At 36.1% G+C, this 17,816-nt stretch overlaps 2 protein-coding genes and 1 long non-coding RNA gene across 5 annotated transcripts; 2 read left to right on the forward strand and 1 right to left on the reverse strand.

Annotated features, from left to right (window-relative positions):
* The first annotated feature begins 1,541 nt into the window (after positions 1–1,541).
* LOC147544968 (putative cyclin-A3-1) lies at positions 1,542–4,411 on the forward strand. Of its 2 annotated transcripts, XM_086673460.1 has the most exons (9): positions 1,723–2,317; positions 2,599–2,831; positions 2,927–3,002; positions 3,099–3,175; positions 3,297–3,330; positions 3,430–3,457; positions 3,533–3,579; positions 3,671–3,805; positions 3,904–4,411. In XM_086673460.1, the coding sequence occupies exons 1-9, from the start codon at positions 1,997–1,999 to the stop codon at positions 3,964–3,966; spliced, it is 1,014 nt and encodes a 337-aa protein (XP_086529586.1). In that variant the 5' UTR covers positions 1,723–1,996; the 3' UTR covers positions 3,967–4,411. The 2 variants fall into 2 exon arrangements, with proteins under 2 accessions (XP_086529585.1, XP_086529586.1); XM_086673459.1 differs by having other exon boundaries at positions 1,542–2,317; positions 3,430–3,579.
* Positions 4,412–5,597: 1,186 nt separating this feature from the next.
* On the reverse strand, positions 5,598–11,555 carry LOC147544969 (WD40 repeat-containing protein HOS15-like). Its single transcript, XM_086673458.1, has 14 exons — positions 11,345–11,555; positions 10,835–10,980; positions 10,368–10,740; positions 9,466–9,560; positions 9,314–9,360; positions 8,759–8,909; positions 8,465–8,528; positions 7,642–7,800; positions 7,396–7,517; positions 7,100–7,174; positions 6,933–6,986; positions 6,734–6,807; positions 6,118–6,192; positions 5,598–6,003 (listed from the first exon to the last, which is right to left on the reverse strand). The coding sequence occupies exons 1-14, from the start codon at positions 11,403–11,405 to the stop codon at positions 5,784–5,786; spliced, it is 1,716 nt and encodes a 571-aa protein (XP_086529584.1). The 5' UTR covers positions 11,406–11,555; the 3' UTR covers positions 5,598–5,783.
* Positions 11,556–13,556: 2,001 nt separating this feature from the next.
* Positions 13,557–16,267, forward strand: LOC147544970 (uncharacterized). 2 transcript variants are annotated; one of them, XR_015223995.1, is made up of 7 exons: positions 13,557–13,865; positions 13,992–14,046; positions 14,498–14,701; positions 14,778–14,912; positions 15,147–15,215; positions 15,399–15,511; positions 15,684–16,267. It is a non-coding gene; the product is annotated as an uncharacterized LOC147544970 (long non-coding RNA). The 2 variants fall into 2 exon arrangements; XR_015223996.1 differs by lacking the exon at positions 13,992–14,046 and having other exon boundaries at positions 13,557–13,869.
* Positions 16,268–17,816: the final 1,549 nt, after the last annotated feature.

Genomic DNA, 17,816 nt, shown 5'->3' on the forward strand with positions numbered 1-17,816 from the left:
AACGGTCCGGGCCGGACCCCGGGTTCCAGGGCCGTTTTCCCAACCCTACCGGAGACTAACACCAATTTTAACAGGTGCTTTTACCTGATCTCTTAGTTTTAACACAAAACAATCAACACTAATATCTTTACCGGGAGACTATTTGGAATGCTTCAAAACGGCATCCTTAACAAATTGCAGACACACAACTTTACTCTCAACAAGTAATGCTTTTGCTCTGCAGTGGTGATATTAGTTATTGGTGGCACATTTGGTTTCTAAACTGTTTCTAGGCGGTTACTAAGCCGTTCTTGGCCGGAAAACACCAGTCCAGGCGGTTTTCATTCAAATTGTTAAAGATCTGATCTGAGTTTGTTCCTCCGACGAAGGGTCATACCTTCGTCGGAACCCGTTTATCTTTCTGTTGTAGTTTGTTTTCCCTCCATTAATAGTATCTAGGGTCTTCAATATTGAGAATTGCTTTCTCCATAATGATTTTCCGAGTTGCTATCCACCATAGATTTTTCCTCCTTTCTTCTTTCAATATAAATGTGTGTCTTCCACTGATGAATAACATGTTATGACGCCATTGGTTTCTTATTAATCCGATTTGATGAAGAAGTTATTAATGAAGAAGATGAGGAAATTATTGACGTACTAGCATTATTCACGTTTTTTACTTCGATTACTCAGATTTTAATCGTTCTTGGTTCGCCTCACTTCATGATGAAGAAGGATTGACTATTGATGTCCAACTACAATACATACCGGAAGGAATAGATTCGAGATCTTCAACATCAGATGAAGAAGACGACGATGATGAGTAATGATAAACTGTTTTCTTCATTGCAGACTATCCTTATAGGTTATATATGGAGAGATAGAGTCAGAGAATTGGAGGTCTAAATAGAAAGATTCAAGTTTTTGGTGGTGCTCGGTTTTCCAGTGACGACGACAGTTTTTCGGCGACAACGACGGTGGTTCTTTAAGTTTTTTTTTCCTGCTTTTGTTGACCTATAGGGTCTTTTAATTTGTGATCTTTAGCCTTTAGGATCCTTTCATCTTTCTTCTTTCTTATTTTCGTCAGTGTCTAGTCAATTTCTCTCAATACATGAGGCACTTTACATTCGAAGTTCTGCGAACTTATTTATGTAACTCTCAAGTATCTGGCCGAGATGAATAAACATTTTATCCCTGTAAATTTGTGATTGTATCACTTATGAAAGAAATATGGTTTTAGGGTTTAAAAAAAAAACAAATTGCAGACACGCTGGCATTACTTTGGCTTTCTTTTGAGCATGCACCAACACCCTACCTAATACGGCATAGTGTGTTGTCAATCCACTCTTCTATTCAACTACATGTACAGATGTAAATCCGGTAGTTCTATACGCACCTCATATTGCTGCACGAGGCGCTTTATTTCACACAATTCATCTGGTCATTGGCCAATTTTGCTTGTATGAGGGCGCTTAAGGTCATTGGCCAATTTTGCTTGTATGAGGGCGCTTAATGCAGTTTCGCGAGGCACATATAGAACTCCCCAAATTTTGTCATGTCTCAGTCAAAGAGACACATGGTAGGAGAGAGAGAATTTTACCCAAATTCAAGGAATCCGTAGCTGTCGACACGAAACCCCACCCGCCATTTTTTGGCTGAAAATGAAAACCGGGAAAGTTTTTTTTTTGAGTTTGATACTGTTTTTCTTAATGTTAGATTCCCAAAATTCAAAATTTCAGAAAGGGTTAACAATTTAACAAGAAACCCCCAAATCTCAAAAAACAGAAAAACACAATTTCATGACTTTAAAAGGACTTGAAATCCCGCGCAAATTTCAAAAGTTTTTGAAATTTTTTTAATTAACGCGGGTTTTGGTGATTTGAGTGAGTTTTTTTTTTACAGATTGGGTCTTTCTCTGTCTTTCTCAAAAGGGTTTTGGAGTTAATCGTATTTCTTTGCCTAATTCTCTCATATTTTGAAACCCTAACTTTGGAATCAAGGACAGAGGTTGAAGAAGATGGGTATGGGTGGCGATCAAGAGAATTGTATGCGCATTACTCGTGCAGCTAAGAAGAGAGCTGCTGCTGCTGCTGCTGCTGTTGTCATGGAATCATCTGATCAGTCTTTTCAACCTCCTCCAACTAAAAAAAGAGTTGTTTTGGGAGAATTAACAAATGTTGTGGCAAGTGGGAACTTTGGTATTGGTGGATCTCAGAAAAACAAGACTAGGTTAAAGAAGAAGGAAAAGAAAACAATTGAAGTTGATGTTAGCTTAGATGATCCTCAAATGTGTGCCCCTTATGCTTATGATATATATGACTATCTTCATTCCATGGAGGTATGTTCAATTTGAGCTTTATTTGTAGTTCTTAATTTGTTTGTTTTGATTCTTATCTGATTTAGGGTTAGGGTTTTAATCTGAGACATGGGTTTTCCAATCACTTTACTATGAGAATTGTGGGTTTTTGGTTTCATCAGATGAAATTATGGGATTGTTGAATCTTAAGTTTAGTCTATACAATTAGGGTTCCTATTTAGCTCTTTAAGTGAATTGGGGAGACTATATGTATGTATTTTTGTCCATTTTCTAATTGAAGTTGCTTGGTCATCACATTATAGATGGAGAGAAAGAGAAGACCAATGCCGGATTATATAGAGAAGATTCAGAAAGATATAACGACGAAAATGCGAGGGATTTTGGTTGATTGGTTAGTTGAGGTTGCAGATGAATACAAGCTTGTTGCAGATACCATATATCTCACTGTTTCATATATCGATAGATTTCTTTCTTTAAATACTCTTAATCGGCAAAGACTTCAATTACTTGGTGTTTCTTGTATGCTCATTGCCTCGTAAGCACTCACATTAAATTTATCTCCATTTCTTACTTCATCTTTTGTTGCTCCTAGACAAAAACCAACTCACAAATTTCCGATTCATGATGCAGGAAGTACGAAGAAATAAGTCCGCCCCATGTAGATGATTTCTGTTATATAACGGATAATACTTACACCAAGGAAGAGGTACTCTTTCCTCCGACCCTTATGATTAAACCTTCACTTTCTATGTATACTATTTGAGGATCTAATCAAACTAATGGTTCTGAATTGAACATATAGGTAGTGAAAATGGAGACAGAAGTTTTAAGGGTTTTGAATTTTGAGATGGGTAGTCCCACAATAAAGACTTTTCTCAGGCAAGACTTATCTCAACTCATTGTATATCTTGATCTATTTATTTAATTTCCTAATTTGGTTAATTCAATTTTCTATGGACTAATTGGTGTTGTGGTATATGCCTGTTTGATGTTACTTCAGAAGATTTACCAAAGCTGCTCAAGAGAATCCTCGTGTAAGTAGACCGAAAAAACTTTAGTTTTTCATCCTCTCAATTGAATTCATTGTCTAGTTTGATCTGTTTATTAAATGAATGGCTTGTTTTCTTATACAGTATCCCAATCTGCAAATGGAGTTCCTAGGTTGTTATCTTGCAGAGCTAAGTTTATTGGATTATTCTTGCATACGTTTCTTACCGTCTTTGGTCGCTGCTTCAGTCATATTTCTTACGAAGTTCACACTAAACCCAAACACAAAACCTTGGGTATGATCAGAATTAATTTGTTCCTTTGAAGTTTTTAGTTTATTGTGTAGTGGGAATAAAAACTTGAAAGCCTAACTTGTACAATTTGCAGAACACAACGTTGCAACATTGCTCTGGATATAAACCTTCCGATCTAAAGGATCCTGTCTTTGCTGTTCAAGATATACAATTGAGTAAAAAATGGGGTTCTTTGGCAGCAGTTAGAGAAAAATACAATCAACATAAGGTGCATTTTGTTTTTGTTTATTTCGTGTATCTTGTTCGATTTATATTACACAACATGCTCTGGTTCTTATCGTTACTCTTGATTCAATTCTTGAACAGTTCAAGTGCGTGTCAACATTGACTTCTTCCTCTGAAATCCCACTGGAATATTTTGAAGATTAAAGTTTAAGAACTAGCATGGTCTTCGAGTTTGCTTTGGTTAAGGAGTAGTGGTGAATTCTTGAAGATATGTAAAAAAAGCTTTATACTGGGATAAGATCTCAAAGATTTTTTTTTTTCCACCATGTGATCTCTTTTGCCTTTTTCGCCTCTCGCTGGATGGAAAATGTATGGGTTGACTTTTGCTGGGTTAAAGGCGAGGGGCGCGAATTGTAGCAGCGGCTTTGAGTGGGTCAGTGGAAGATTATATATTATGCCATACATTTCCTCATTGATTTTTTCCTTTTGCTCGAAGATCAGGATTCAAAATTCTCCTGCTGGGTAGCTTTATGTTCATATCTGATGAATTTTTTGTGTCAATCATGTATCTTTTCAGCTTTTTGGGTAGAAATTTAGAGAATTTTGTGTTCATATCCGATGAAAATTTTGTCCTATTTACATTTCTCTATACCATCCTGTTGGTTGTTTAATTTTATCAGATTTTTTGTTTTTTTAGTCGTCAAAAGCCACTGCAGAGCCATTCGGATTATCTTGATGATGTAGAAAAGAAAAAGAAATCAACTTCCATATTGAAACCCAAGCCCATAAATTGATTTCATTTTGATTCCAATGCAATGTCCCAACTCCCAAGCCGCCAGAGTTAACATCCCCCTTCTGCTAACCATGTCGAAGCCTGATTAACAGAGGGTTTTGTTCTGGTCCATCCAAAAACTAGTGGGACTGGATATGCATGTGGTAGCCCAGTATCAAGATGCTTGCCTAAGCAAACCATATTGCCGTATACGATGCAAGCTAGGTCGGGCACATCAGACATTGCACCTCCCGCACCTAGGTCACAAGGTAGCACCTTATCTTACATGAATGGACTTCCAAGTATATGCTTGGTGCTAAGTAGGGGTGTACATTTAGTATCGGAACCGACCAAACGAAACCGATCCAAACAGATTTTGGCGGTTTGGGGACCGATCCAATAGTTATCCGGATTGGCTCGGATATAAAAAATGCAAAACCGAATGGTTTGGTTCGGCCTACGGTTTTACATGCCGGATAACCGTCACAACCGAACCGAACCGTCCCTACTATTATATATATATATTATTATTTCTATAAATATATGTGATGGATGGTGAGATTTGAGGGTTATCCAACCGAACCAACCCGCTCATATAGTGTTCGGTTGGATAACCGCTACTTTCGGTTCGGTCTTTGGATGGCCTGAAAGTTTCGGTTATCCAACCGATGAACAGCCCACTCTGCTAAGGGAGGGCAATTTAGGGCTCCAGGTATAGATTTCAGGGTATATGCTTGGTGCTAAGGGCAGGCAATCTAGGGCTCTAGTTATAGATTTCAGCTAAAATTTGTCCGAAATATACAGGGTTCTCTGGTCTGATTCAAAAAACAAAACTGAGACATGAACTATTCTAGTTTTGATACTTAGAAAATAGAGACTAAACCTTGTTCACATCTTTAGCAGCAATGAAGGGAGGCCATTTAATGTCGTAGGGGAGAATTTATATCGTTCTGATCTCAATCTTCTGGTTAAACAGTAATAACAGTTGATTTTTCCTGTTTGCCCCAAATGTCGAGTTGGGCCCTAAATGTTTCAGTTTGAATAAATTGAACAAAAAAAGAAATTCCCAGAAGTTGAATTAAGTATATAATATAACGTAAGACCAAGGTAGCAAATCTGATGTCTAAATCCACGACAACGATAAAAAAACATAACCCATACCCCCATTATAAATGATGAATAGATCATCACCCAGGAAGACAGTATTTTGGAGAAGTCCATCATCAAGTTGAGGAGGGAAGGGCGAAATCTACATTCTGAAATCCAAGACACAAACAGTGTTGTTGGCAAAACAGGCAGCAATCTTGTCACCTTCCTTGTTCCAGCAAACTTCAAATATACCACCACTTCCACTATATGTTTTCACTAATTTTCCCTCCTTCATGGACCATATATGCATACTTCTGTCCAGTGACCCACTTGCTAAATACTCACCGTTTGGGCTAAACGCAACCGAGTATACTGGCTCCCTGCAAAGTGGATTAGTTTCCAAATAAACACCAATTCTACCATCATAGTTCACAAACACGAATTCTGTTCTCCTAGATTATTGTGAGTAGAATTTGGATGCTTGAGCTTCTTACCTATGTCCGTTAAAGCTGTAAATAAGGCTTCCTTGTTCCACATCCCATAGCTTTATCGTCGAGTCGAAGGATGCACTACATCAATCGATAAGATTCGTTACTCTTAACATTTTATCATGTTACAATCCCTGCGAGATCTCAGAAGAGGATACCAAGTAGATATGGACATTATCGATTATTAATCTAAGTCAAGCGCTTGTAGGACATCTTTTAAATTTGAATTAATACAGGACCAACCGGGTGACAAGCAACACCTTTTCAGTTAGTTATCATACTTGTTTGCAACTTAAGCCTATTCAAGATAAATTCATTAAGAAAAAGTTGTAAAGTTGAACAGCCTGACCCACTTGTGAACAAGAGGCCGCCTGCTAAGATCCGTTTCCAGAGGTTTATGCAGAAAGTATTGAATTTCAAGGTTCCATTATAAGAATTTAGAGTTAGAAACTTCAAATTCTTCCTAAGAATTGTTTTGATATTTCATTATTTTATAATCATCCTAAGCAACAAACATAAATTTCCAAGCATTTTTTGTTCAAGTTTAACAGTACTTCTTGTTTAACGATACTAAACAAATTAGTCAACAACCAATAATTATGATATAGAAACAGGAGCCTACCTTGCCAGCAGTAGCTGCTGATTAGGGTTGCTCGTGCCTGGTCCTGTTGGACTCCATCTAATAGTATATATTTCCTGGACAAATATTGAATGTGTTTGTGAACATGACTTATGGATGAAAAATTATAAAAGCAAAAGTAATCAAGAACAGAAAGGAAAGAGTGAAAGACAACACAAAAATAAATGGAAGTTCAGAAAACCTTGGCGTGCTCCTTCAAATCGTACACATACTTTTCCTGCTTCATACTCCATATCTGTTCCAAAGTTTCATAGAAGAGAAATTTAAAAATACTTACTGCAATGGTAAACCTTTTTAAACATCACAGACTGCGAAGAATCTATTTAGGACTGAAGTAGCAACAATTACCTTTGCTGTACCATCATCAGAACAGGAAGCCAATAATGAACCTGTTGGATCCCACTTGATAGCATTAACTTCACCCTGAAAAAGCAAAAAATGAGATACTTATCTCTTCTGCCATCAGTACCATATTCATAATTCCTATTTGCAGGCTTGAGCATGTGAAAACTGCTCAAGGATTGGAAAGAAACCAAAGAATAACCACTGATTCAATCAAATATTTGCTTCAGAGAGGAAACTGCAAAAACTAAAAGAAATAAAGAGAGATAAGAAGAATTCAATAGTTCATTGCAATAAGGAACCTGATGCCCACAAAAGCTCCTTATAGGACGACTCTCTCCAATCTTGCAAACATAAATCATGCCATCAGTTGAGCAAGTTGCGAAGGACATATTGTTTCGCCAATCAACATCAAGTGCTGGAGCTGCAAAAATGATAATATACCCATAAAAGTTTTTCATCATATGAGAATTTGTTAACTAGTATCAGATACAGATGGATGGAAAAATACCATAGATTCTAAACATCACTATGGGGTAGTAAAATACCTGAGTGAAACTCGAATTGCTGTTTCCATTCCCCTGACTTTATATCCCATACTATAGCAGTTTTGTCCACGCTGCCACTAAGAAGATAATCACCTTTTTTATTCCACTTCAACGAAAAGATGGGTCCTTTATGTTTGTTTAAAGTATTTATTAGCTCCCCTGGTGAAATATCAGACGACACGAAAGATGAGCACCAGATGATCCAATATTCGGAGAGCTTAGACGAATGAAGTCTCAACAATGATCAATGAACAAGTAAAAGGAATAAACATCCTCATGAAATTACCAATATATATATATATATATATATATATATATATATATGTATCCTATTAAATTTTTATACAGTTTACATTGGACCCAAACTCTACCGAAATCATTCTAATAAGACTCTTCGAAGTCGACGTACAAAGAAATTGGAGATTTGATAACGCGAGCGGTGCCTTAGCCAACTCCCTATATGATTCCTTATCATACACGGGAGGAGCTCCACATAAATCACAAAGTGGACCCTTACGATTAGACATTTTTGACATGGGTACTTTGAGGTGCTTCCAAGTTAACCTAGTGCCTGATTTCAGTTTATTTGTATTTTCTTTTTATAATCCCGAGTATGCTTCCCAAGTTCATCTATTGGCATTGTCAAGAACGTCTTGCTGAGACCAATAACTAGATATTATCCGCTTGGCGAGCAACTATACAATCAATTTTACTCGGAATTCAGCATTTGTAACAACTTATGACTATGAACTCTCATGGTTCTGTTACATTTTCATGAGTAAGCAAATAACGATAATGGGATTCTCATGCAAAAACAGCTTACCATCTCTACTCCAGATTCTTGCTTGTCCGTCGTAAGAACCTGTTGCCAGTAGTGTCCCCTCCCCCTGTGTAACAACACAAGGAGAAATAGAATGTAATAAATAAAGTAACAACATTAAGGCAGACAATGGAAAATGTACAAAAAAGGCACAACACGACATTTAACAAGAAACCTATCTGAGGTTGAATAATAAACAACGAAGTAATGTATACTAGTAACCGAAGTCCATGGAATTCAAACATTTGAATTACCTAGAACATGAACTGAAAAACATTTTCGTCGTGAGACACTTACATTCCAATCAAGTGTTGTGACATCCTTGCTTTTTTCATTGGTTCTACCCTTAAAATGTTTCAATACGATAACATTTGGAGGTCCACTTTGCATAGTAGAGCTACACAATCCATCAGGAATTGCCCAAATCCGAGCTGTAGAATCTCCAGACCTAGATAATTGTCACGCTTCAAAGACTTCAGAAAAGCAGGAAAAGGGTACTAAAAGTGCTGGATTAGAATTTAGAAGTAACTGAAAGAAGTTAAAGCACACAAAGCTAAAATAATAATCAACTGTACAGCAGCTATAATGATTTTAAAACAAACTCTATTATTTACTCAGTGGCATGATCCAACAGTCCATTTAGTATTATACCGTACAGCAGTAACATCACTGATCTTATCACTTTATATAGAAGTATAGCGGCTGATGAATGAAAGAATGAATTTTGACTCGGAACGCCTATTATAAATTATAAATGCACCAGCAAAACTACGAACTTTGAGCGAAAAGAACTTCCAGGCCAACATGCAAAGAACACTATCTATCAGATATACTAAAAGAACATCTACATACCCTGATGCAAGAAGTGACCCTGTTGGACTCCATGCGCAAGCAAAGACCTACACATTAGAGCAAGTTATGATGTGATAAATCAAACCAACAAATAACAGAAGAGACCCATGGAAATAAGAACTAAAAGAAAGACGGAAGGAGCAATGCCAAACCTCAGAAGCATGACCTTCCAAAATTGTCACATCGGACCTAGGAATCTCACACGGCTGAGACTGTGAGTTTGTAGATATATCCATCGGTTCTGGCCCTGTTACGCATATCAAACACAATAAGACGAAGTGTCAAAGGAATTCTGGTTAAATTTCACACTTCAGCATAACTGCATTAAGTATAAATATTAGCATCAAAACCACTTAGAATGAGGCAGTTTGAAGCAGTTATTAGTCAATCCAGAGCCACCTAGAATCGGGTTCTCCTGATTCTAATGCATTAATGGACTTCACTAAATACTTCTAGCTAGGATTTCGATTTTGTGACTTATAAAGTGGTCAAGAAAAATAATGAATTCTGACATTCCGAATTCCCAATCCTGTTCTCAGAAAAAACACTAAACATACAACCCAAGAAAAACAAATAATAATAGCCTTAATCCTGTAGGTATATAATCCTAGAGACATGAAAGTAATCAGAATTTTCATAAGAGTGACGTATTTTAAGTAGATCCAATAACAAGTCAAAGACCTACTATTTGGAGTTTGTGGAACCTGAAACTCATGTGTAAAAGATGCTACATAAGCTTATATTGTGTATATGGTATTTACAAACGAGTATGAACACGTACACTTTCACGACAAGGGGGAGCTTAACTATATATTCAACACAAATACAAGAAATTAGAATAGTATATGGAAAAGAAATGAGAGATGTGATCCAACACATCCAATTCATCAACATGATTCATAAACAACCGCCTGCTCATCTATGATTTTGATTAACTTTTACTTCAAAACCCACTTTTTGTTTTCAGAGAAGTTGTAACGAAAAATATTACTAACTCAATAAGACATAAAAATAATCTCAGCAACATAACTCATAAACCGCTGTATCTATTTACCTCCAGAAACTCCATTATCTTCATGTTTGATGCCATCCTTGTTCTCATGATCTCTAACTGGAGCTTGAATGTGTTCTTCTTGCTGTTTTTCCTTTTCTTGCTCCCTAGCCTTTTCCATCCTATCTCTGTCTCTTTGTCTTTCTTTCTCTTGTCTGTCATTCTCCCTTTCTCTCTTACCTTCTTGTTCACGCTCCTGAACAAGTTCCTTCTCCTTCACTTTTTCCTTCTCCTTCATTTTCTCTTTTTCCTTTTCTTTCTCCTTCTGAAGGTTTTCCTTCTTCTCCTTTATGATTTGTCGAAGCTCATTGACATCTTTTGTGATAAGGTCCAAAGGTTGTAGAAAGGAGAAATCATCTTCGGTATCATCATCACCCTAACAATCTTAAATAAACACCACTCAGCACAGAAAAATGATACAAGAAACACGGTCAGAAGAAAGAAGAGCGGTGATCAATGAGTAAACTCACGGTACATAAATTTGCTTCCAGCTCGAGGTACTGAAGGCCTTTTTGAACAAAAGTAACAAGAGCACCAGGTGGAACTAAATTACCATCAATTGGACTTCTATTAATACCTGCCTCATATCCTAAAGCAAATGCCGAATGCGTAAAACCTGGAACACAGATATCAAAATTCTGACATTTCAAGTATGAACCTCCTAAACATGCATTAACAGAAAAAACACAAGCATCATAGTAGATCACATTTATAGACACAAATTTTAAAAACCCTAAAAGTCCAAGTATTACGTAAGAGCTCAAAGCCCTATAGACATAGATCTTCAACATCAACTTGCTAATAGTCTTTAAGTAAAGTTTGAACCCTAGTTTACTCAAATCCACATGAAATAGCAGAGGTACCTTAGAAATTTAGGGGATATAGAACTCTAGCTCTAAAAATTGAAGGGATTAAGCACGAAGCTCAGACACAACAACAGAAAATAGAGAATTTCAGGGATAAGTGAGAAAGAAAGAGACCTGATTCATTAAGATACCGGAAAACGAGATAATTAAGTTCGACGGAGGTAAGGGCAACCATTTCCTTTCAGGAGAGACTCTCACAGAATTCAAACTGAAAGAGGCAAAGCTCTCTCTCTCTCTCTCTCTCTCTCTAGACGACACTCTCAATGTGATTTTAATGTGCTAAATCCTCTTTGCTCCCTACTTTAGGAGACGTTTTTTGTTTGGCTCCTTATTTTTTTTAAATTCAAGTTTAATACCTTTTCTTACTGTTTCATCTATAGTCCGTTAAGCATTTCTGCTAATTTCCAAATGGGTGCCTCTAAAGGTGCCACTCCTTTTTTTTTTTTACTCACGTCCGCCTTCCATTTTGCCACTTCTCATGGACCTTGGACCGAGCAACCCGAGGGGTCTAGGACTGGCCTCAGTCCGTAATGTTCAAGCCCAACACGGATTATGCGCAATCCTAGTGCCCTCCGACCTGCCTAGTCTGTGGGCTCAAAAGGAAAAAAATGGGTCTGAGTGAAAAAACCGGAGCACCTTTACACACTCCCTTCTCAAAACTGTGTTACTTATTTCTTTCTATATATATTTTCTCCTGTATTTCTTGGCTAAAGTCCCAAAACTCAATAAGCGGTAAGTTACTTCGTTACATCTTTCTTTGTTTATTAGGTTGACAGAAATGGATGTGGTAATATGCTCACTATCTCTTTTGTTGTAGGTGCTTGTTCGTTTGTTCTTTCTTTTTCGCCATCTATTTAGCTATGAACCATTTACTTTTAATTAATAGTTTTTTTGTTGCCGATGATTATGCTAATCTTTATGATTCAAAACAATCACATCTCAATTTATTTGTTGTTCAAAATTCAATTTACAATCTTGTACAGTGATTTATAAAAAAAAATATGGTTTTTCTATTTTTACCAAGCTTGCAGAACAAATGGCGGATGATAATTTTATTTTTAGAAAAATATTAACGTCAATCAGATATTATACTTGTGACTTTTAATTATTAAAGCTGGAAAGGAACCCTCTTTTGTAATTTTTGAAGTCCTCCTTGCTTACTCGCAATACAAGATTTGCCTAATTAAAAGTGATTAATCACAGTACCTTGGGTGTTGTTTGTTTTTCTTTTATATGTCTGAATCTGAATTGGCTGAATTTGAAATTTAATATACAATTTAATGTTTATTTTTTAAATCTGAATCATTTAGTCCAAATTAAAATAATGACATTTATACCCTTCATTGGTATTTTAAAAAAAAAGAAAACTTAATTTCTATTTCTTCCCCTGAATAAATAAAAGAAGGGTCATAAAAGAAACCACAGATCTCTCCCTCATCTCTCTCTTTTTCAACAATCACTCTCTATCATCGAAGATGGCAAAGTTCTGGTGAGGGTTCAATCGCGATGACGCTCACCAGATCCGACGACCCCTCTCTTTCTCCTTTTCTTGGTCTCTCTCTCTCTCTCTTTTCTCTAAATCTCTCGCTCTCTCTCTCTCTCCAAACCGAATCCCAGTGGAGCAGTTCAAAGGACCAGAGCATACCACGAAGACCTAAGAACTAGAGACCACCAACGAGTTCTTCGGTTAGTAATCCAATCAGAATATCAAAATGAGCTGGTTTTTATCTATGCTCCAGTGGGTAAAATGCTGGACAAAGTTAAGATATTGTTTGTAATTGTAGAACATGTTCGGTTTCCCACATTAATCTACAACGCCAAGCTGTTGACGGCATCATTCGTGTAATAGGCGCAGAAATATAATTTAAGTATGTTACTCGTTTCTACATGGATCTGCGGCTATGTTATAATGTTTTCCTTAAAAATGAATAAAAAAAGTTTTCTTCTAATTATCAACAATTAAGGTTGTGTTTGATTGGCCATTTTTTTGGAAAGATAGAAAGAGTTTCTACGTTTCTAAAAAGTTATATGTCTTTGATAGACATTTTAGAGAAAGGAAAAACTCAACTCAGGTGACCTCTTTTTCTCTATTTTCCGTAAGGGTGTGTTTGATATCTCCTATTTCCATGCAAATAAAAGAATTTTCATGGAAATAGGTATTTCCACCGTTCGATACGAAGTATAATTCCATGTCTTTAATTCCCTAAGGAATCTATTTTCATGATATAGTCCACTTTTAATTCCTTGCTCCCCCCTCGGAATTAGTTTTCATGGAAAGTCAAAATATCGAAAATCAAAAATCAAAAATCAAAAATCAAAATAAAAATCTATATAATAAAATAGGTGGATGTGTGCTGACTGGGACAAATCTCAGGATAAATCCAGCCGTCCGTCCCCCGTCACCACTATCATCAACCATTAGATTGAGCAGCACCCGGGCGCCTATAGCCAAGTTACTCCCTCCTCTCCTTTCTCCGCGCTGATTTCCTGTTTGCTCAACGACACATCTTCTCAATTCACCAGATCCATCTTCTCGACACATCTCCTCTCCCTCAATAAAAGCCACGCTGAAATCATAGAGAATTTAGAGTTTGCTTAATCATTTGGGTTGGTTGTTCAGAAATTCAGGGCAAAGGTTAGTATTTTCTCATTGATCATAAGTTTATGTAATTGTAACTTCGTCTCCTCTCCCTTAGTAAAAGCCACGCTGAAATCATAGAGAGCTTAGAATTTGCTTACTCATTTGGGGTTGGTTGTTCAGGAATTCGGGGCAAAGGTTAGTATTTTCTCACTTTGTTCAGGAATTCAGGGCAAAGGTTAGTATTTCTCATTGATCATAAGTTTATTTAATGGTAACTTCATCCTTTGTTCTCTCAATTCTTTGTATGTTCTCATTCTTTTAGTTAGTTTTGTTTTCTGTTATTGTTTGTTCTCCCAATTGTTGTGTTTTCTTTCCAATCGAAATTTAGTTAGGATATGGCTTTGTTAGGTCATAATTTAGTTATTTTCAAAAGATTAGATGGATTAGATAATGAAGATTTGATCTTTGTTAATGTTTCTTTCAGCAGGAGGTTATGATTTTGATAGAAATGTCAAAATTTGATTTACCTTTTTATGTGTTTGTGAATGTGTTTTATGCTCCCATTTATGTGTTTGATGAAATGTCTAAAAGAAAGAATGCATTCACTAGAAGCCCCTTCTCAATTTTGGGCTTAGTTCAATTCATCATACACTCAACAAACAAAATATTGTTTAATTAAATTTCAGGTTGTCTTCTCCAAGCAAGTAAAAGTGGAGTTAATTGTTGCAAAATAGGCACATCTTATCGACAGCGCAAACATGTATCTAAAGCCTCTTCATTACACCAACAGTCTCTTCAAAGACAAAAGCTGTAACGGAAAGATAGATATCAAATACTACATGGTTCCAAGATTCAAGTGGTTTACCTCATTATCTTTTTAATTCAACTATGTAGGTATTATAGATTTTCAAGACTCTTTTTCTTTACCATAACAACATAAATGACGGCTTTAAAATCTTATTTTAGGGAACGGCGGAGTTACCCACATGTTGGATGACTTCCACAACCATTGGAAAAAACTAAAGCTGTGAGGATTAAATGCTTGGGTGTTCCAACACTTGACATGGACAACGTTTGCTTCCACGTCGAGGTTCAAGCCTTGTCCTTGGCTATCTGATGGTTACATAAATGTCTGGTTCTTTCTAAATTGTAATGTTATTTGAACGTATTTGAGTAAGGTCCTGATGATCATTGATAATTTTCCTGTATAGGACAAAACTGGTGGGAATATCTATCGGAACATTAATTATAACCATAAAAATAGACCTGTTATTCCTTTGATGTTGTGGAAACCTTATGCACCAATCTACCCAAAGCTTGTGAAAAATGTTGCAGATGGGCTAACATTTGAAGAAACGAAAGTGATGAGGAACAGAGGATTGAATTCTCTTTTGATGAAACTCAGTAAGTGGGTCGAGAATCAAAATGTCATACTCATTTTCTTCAAAAAATAATGTGTTGCTCTGTTTTTTGTTATTTCCATGTTGAAGGAAGTTTGAAGTTGGACTTTTTTCCTTACCTATTCTAAGAATACCATGATGTGATGGGAAATCACGATTCACTATCGTCGTTTGTGGATGCTAACAGGTTGATTATGACGTGCAACAAGGAATGGGGTGTATGTGAATGTGGTATCGAAAATGAGGGATGTACCCATGTTGAAAACTAGCAACTGCAAGAGGATTGGTGTGAAGTTAAGGGTATGATGTTTTCACAATGATCAAATTGTGTTTCCCCCCTATGTCGGCCTCTTTCATGCATTTGATGTTCATTTACTGGGTTTGATTTTTTAGTACTAATTGATTAAATAGTTTTTCCAAGATTTAGCTTGTGATCTCTCTTTTCTTGCCATGTGTTCCTATTCTGTTCAAGGATGGTCTGATTATAGTTTGGAGGGGTAAATATGACAACATTGACAAGGCTGAACACAATTCTCTTAAGCAGTAAGTCTTGCAACTTCATGGACCTTATCTGGGACTGATCAGAGAAGCATGACTTGGTGATTGGGTGTAAATGCAACAGAGGGTTTAACAGGAGAATCTTGTGAATTGTCTTCCTTCACCTTGCCAAAAAAGTAAGCATGCTAGATGAAGCTAACTAGGGTGTCTCTCATTTTGCTGAACGGGGTTGTCCTTGCCTATTTCATCTTCTGATTCTTCAAAAGGACAAGGGAAGTCCTATAGACATTACTAGCCAAGCCCAAAACCGATATGACGCCCATATCACGTTTTTGCCTTCACCAACTTCATGGCGCCTATAGAACTTTGTGGTAACACAAGGGCAAGCTAAGATGACCAAATTGCTCCTCGACCGGGTCTTGTCATTGATATGCGTCTTCTTTATCTTATTTAACGATTTACTTCATTATCTTATTTAAAGATTTACTTCATTTTTAAAATGTATCATATTTTAGTTCTTCCTCTGAAATAAATCCCAACCTCATCTTTTCATGTTCACTGATTATATATATTCAAACGCGTTAAGTGTTTCAAAATAGTTCTGTGCCGGAGGCACGGGCTATACTCTAGTAGTTTAATATATTCGGATACATGAAACCTAATCAGGGGCGGAACCAGAATTTCATACTAGAGAGGGCAAGCCTAAAGTTTCTATATAATGTATATGGCCTTACAAGATACACCACAAGACAATTTTTCAAGAACATCAAATCGTATCGTGACTTTTTTACATTTATCTTAATAATCTAACTAAAACAATAACAGTGATCTTTTCATTTGGACTTACAAATTCACGTAAGATTGGATAACTCCATTGAGTACCGAAATATCGACAAATTCTTTATCAATTATTCTACATCTTACAGAAAAGAAAGTCACCCAATTTTATTAATCATTAATCCAAGATCTTCATAATATAATTAAGCAATAACACTTGGTAGAAAACACTACGTAGCCAACAATGTACCCAAGTAACAATATGATCTTGTGCAGCAATTGGTCTCTAGTAAAAGTCACTTGAAACCAAAATGAAAATTAAAGTAGACCCAAGTAAAAACATGATCTTTGTGTAGCAATTAGTCTCTAATAAAATGTCACTTGAAACCAAAATAAAAAAAGTAAAAAGGAGAATATGGATGGTAATGGGATTTAAACTCCCGTCTCTCCCTTGGAATACATACTGGCTACCCACAAGAGCCAAGTAATATATAGTGAAAATTTGTAGCTTGGCTTAAATATGTGGAGATCAGGCCGGACAGCTGCCCAGCCTGGTCTCCACATAGTTCCGCCTTTGAACCTAATATTTATCTCCATATGTTCAAAATGACATTTTTACCCATAAAATTTAGTAAAATAAACTTTTACGTATACATTGAGCAAATGACATTTTTGTCCTTACCAAATGACATGTTTACAAAGTTGTCAAAATGACGTTTTGACTTTATATATCGAAAATTATATTTTTACCCTTTTATAGTATCAAATTGAAATTTTACCCTTATGTTGTCAAATTGACATTTTTACCCTTGATAATATCAAAATGACATTTTAACCGTATGTGGCCTGAATGACATTCTTACCTTTATCTTGTAAAAATGGCATTCCACACTTTTACCTTTATATTAGTAAAATCTCTTTTTTATTCATACGTTGTTATTTTGAAAACATAAGGGTAAAAGTGTAATTTCGACACCATAAGGATGAAAATGTAATTTTGACAACATAAAAGTAAAATTGTCATTTTGACTACATAAAGAGTGAATAAAAATTCTTAATTGAATATTATATTCGTAGAAGTTAGTTGTCAACCAAATAACAAAGTTCGTAATTCCGCAGATAATAAATGACTACCAAACGAAAGAACTCTTATTTCCATTAAAATTATTTCTCTGATATCAAACACAACCTAAAATTAGGGGAAACTGTTACCCACCCCTTCGGTGAGAATATGTTTCTCTGGGAGAGAATCTCCCACAAAACTCTTGTTTCTCTATTTTGTTCAGATATGTCTTCTTCTCCCACTTTAAAAAACTCTCTCATCATCTCT

The sequence above is a fragment of the Eschscholzia californica genome, unplaced genomic scaffold (genome assembly GCF_041429995.1).
Source record: "Eschscholzia californica isolate CP2 unplaced genomic scaffold, dmEscCali1.0.p SCAF_4, whole genome shotgun sequence".
NCBI lineage: Eukaryota > Viridiplantae > Streptophyta > Magnoliopsida > Ranunculales > Papaveraceae > Eschscholzia > Eschscholzia californica.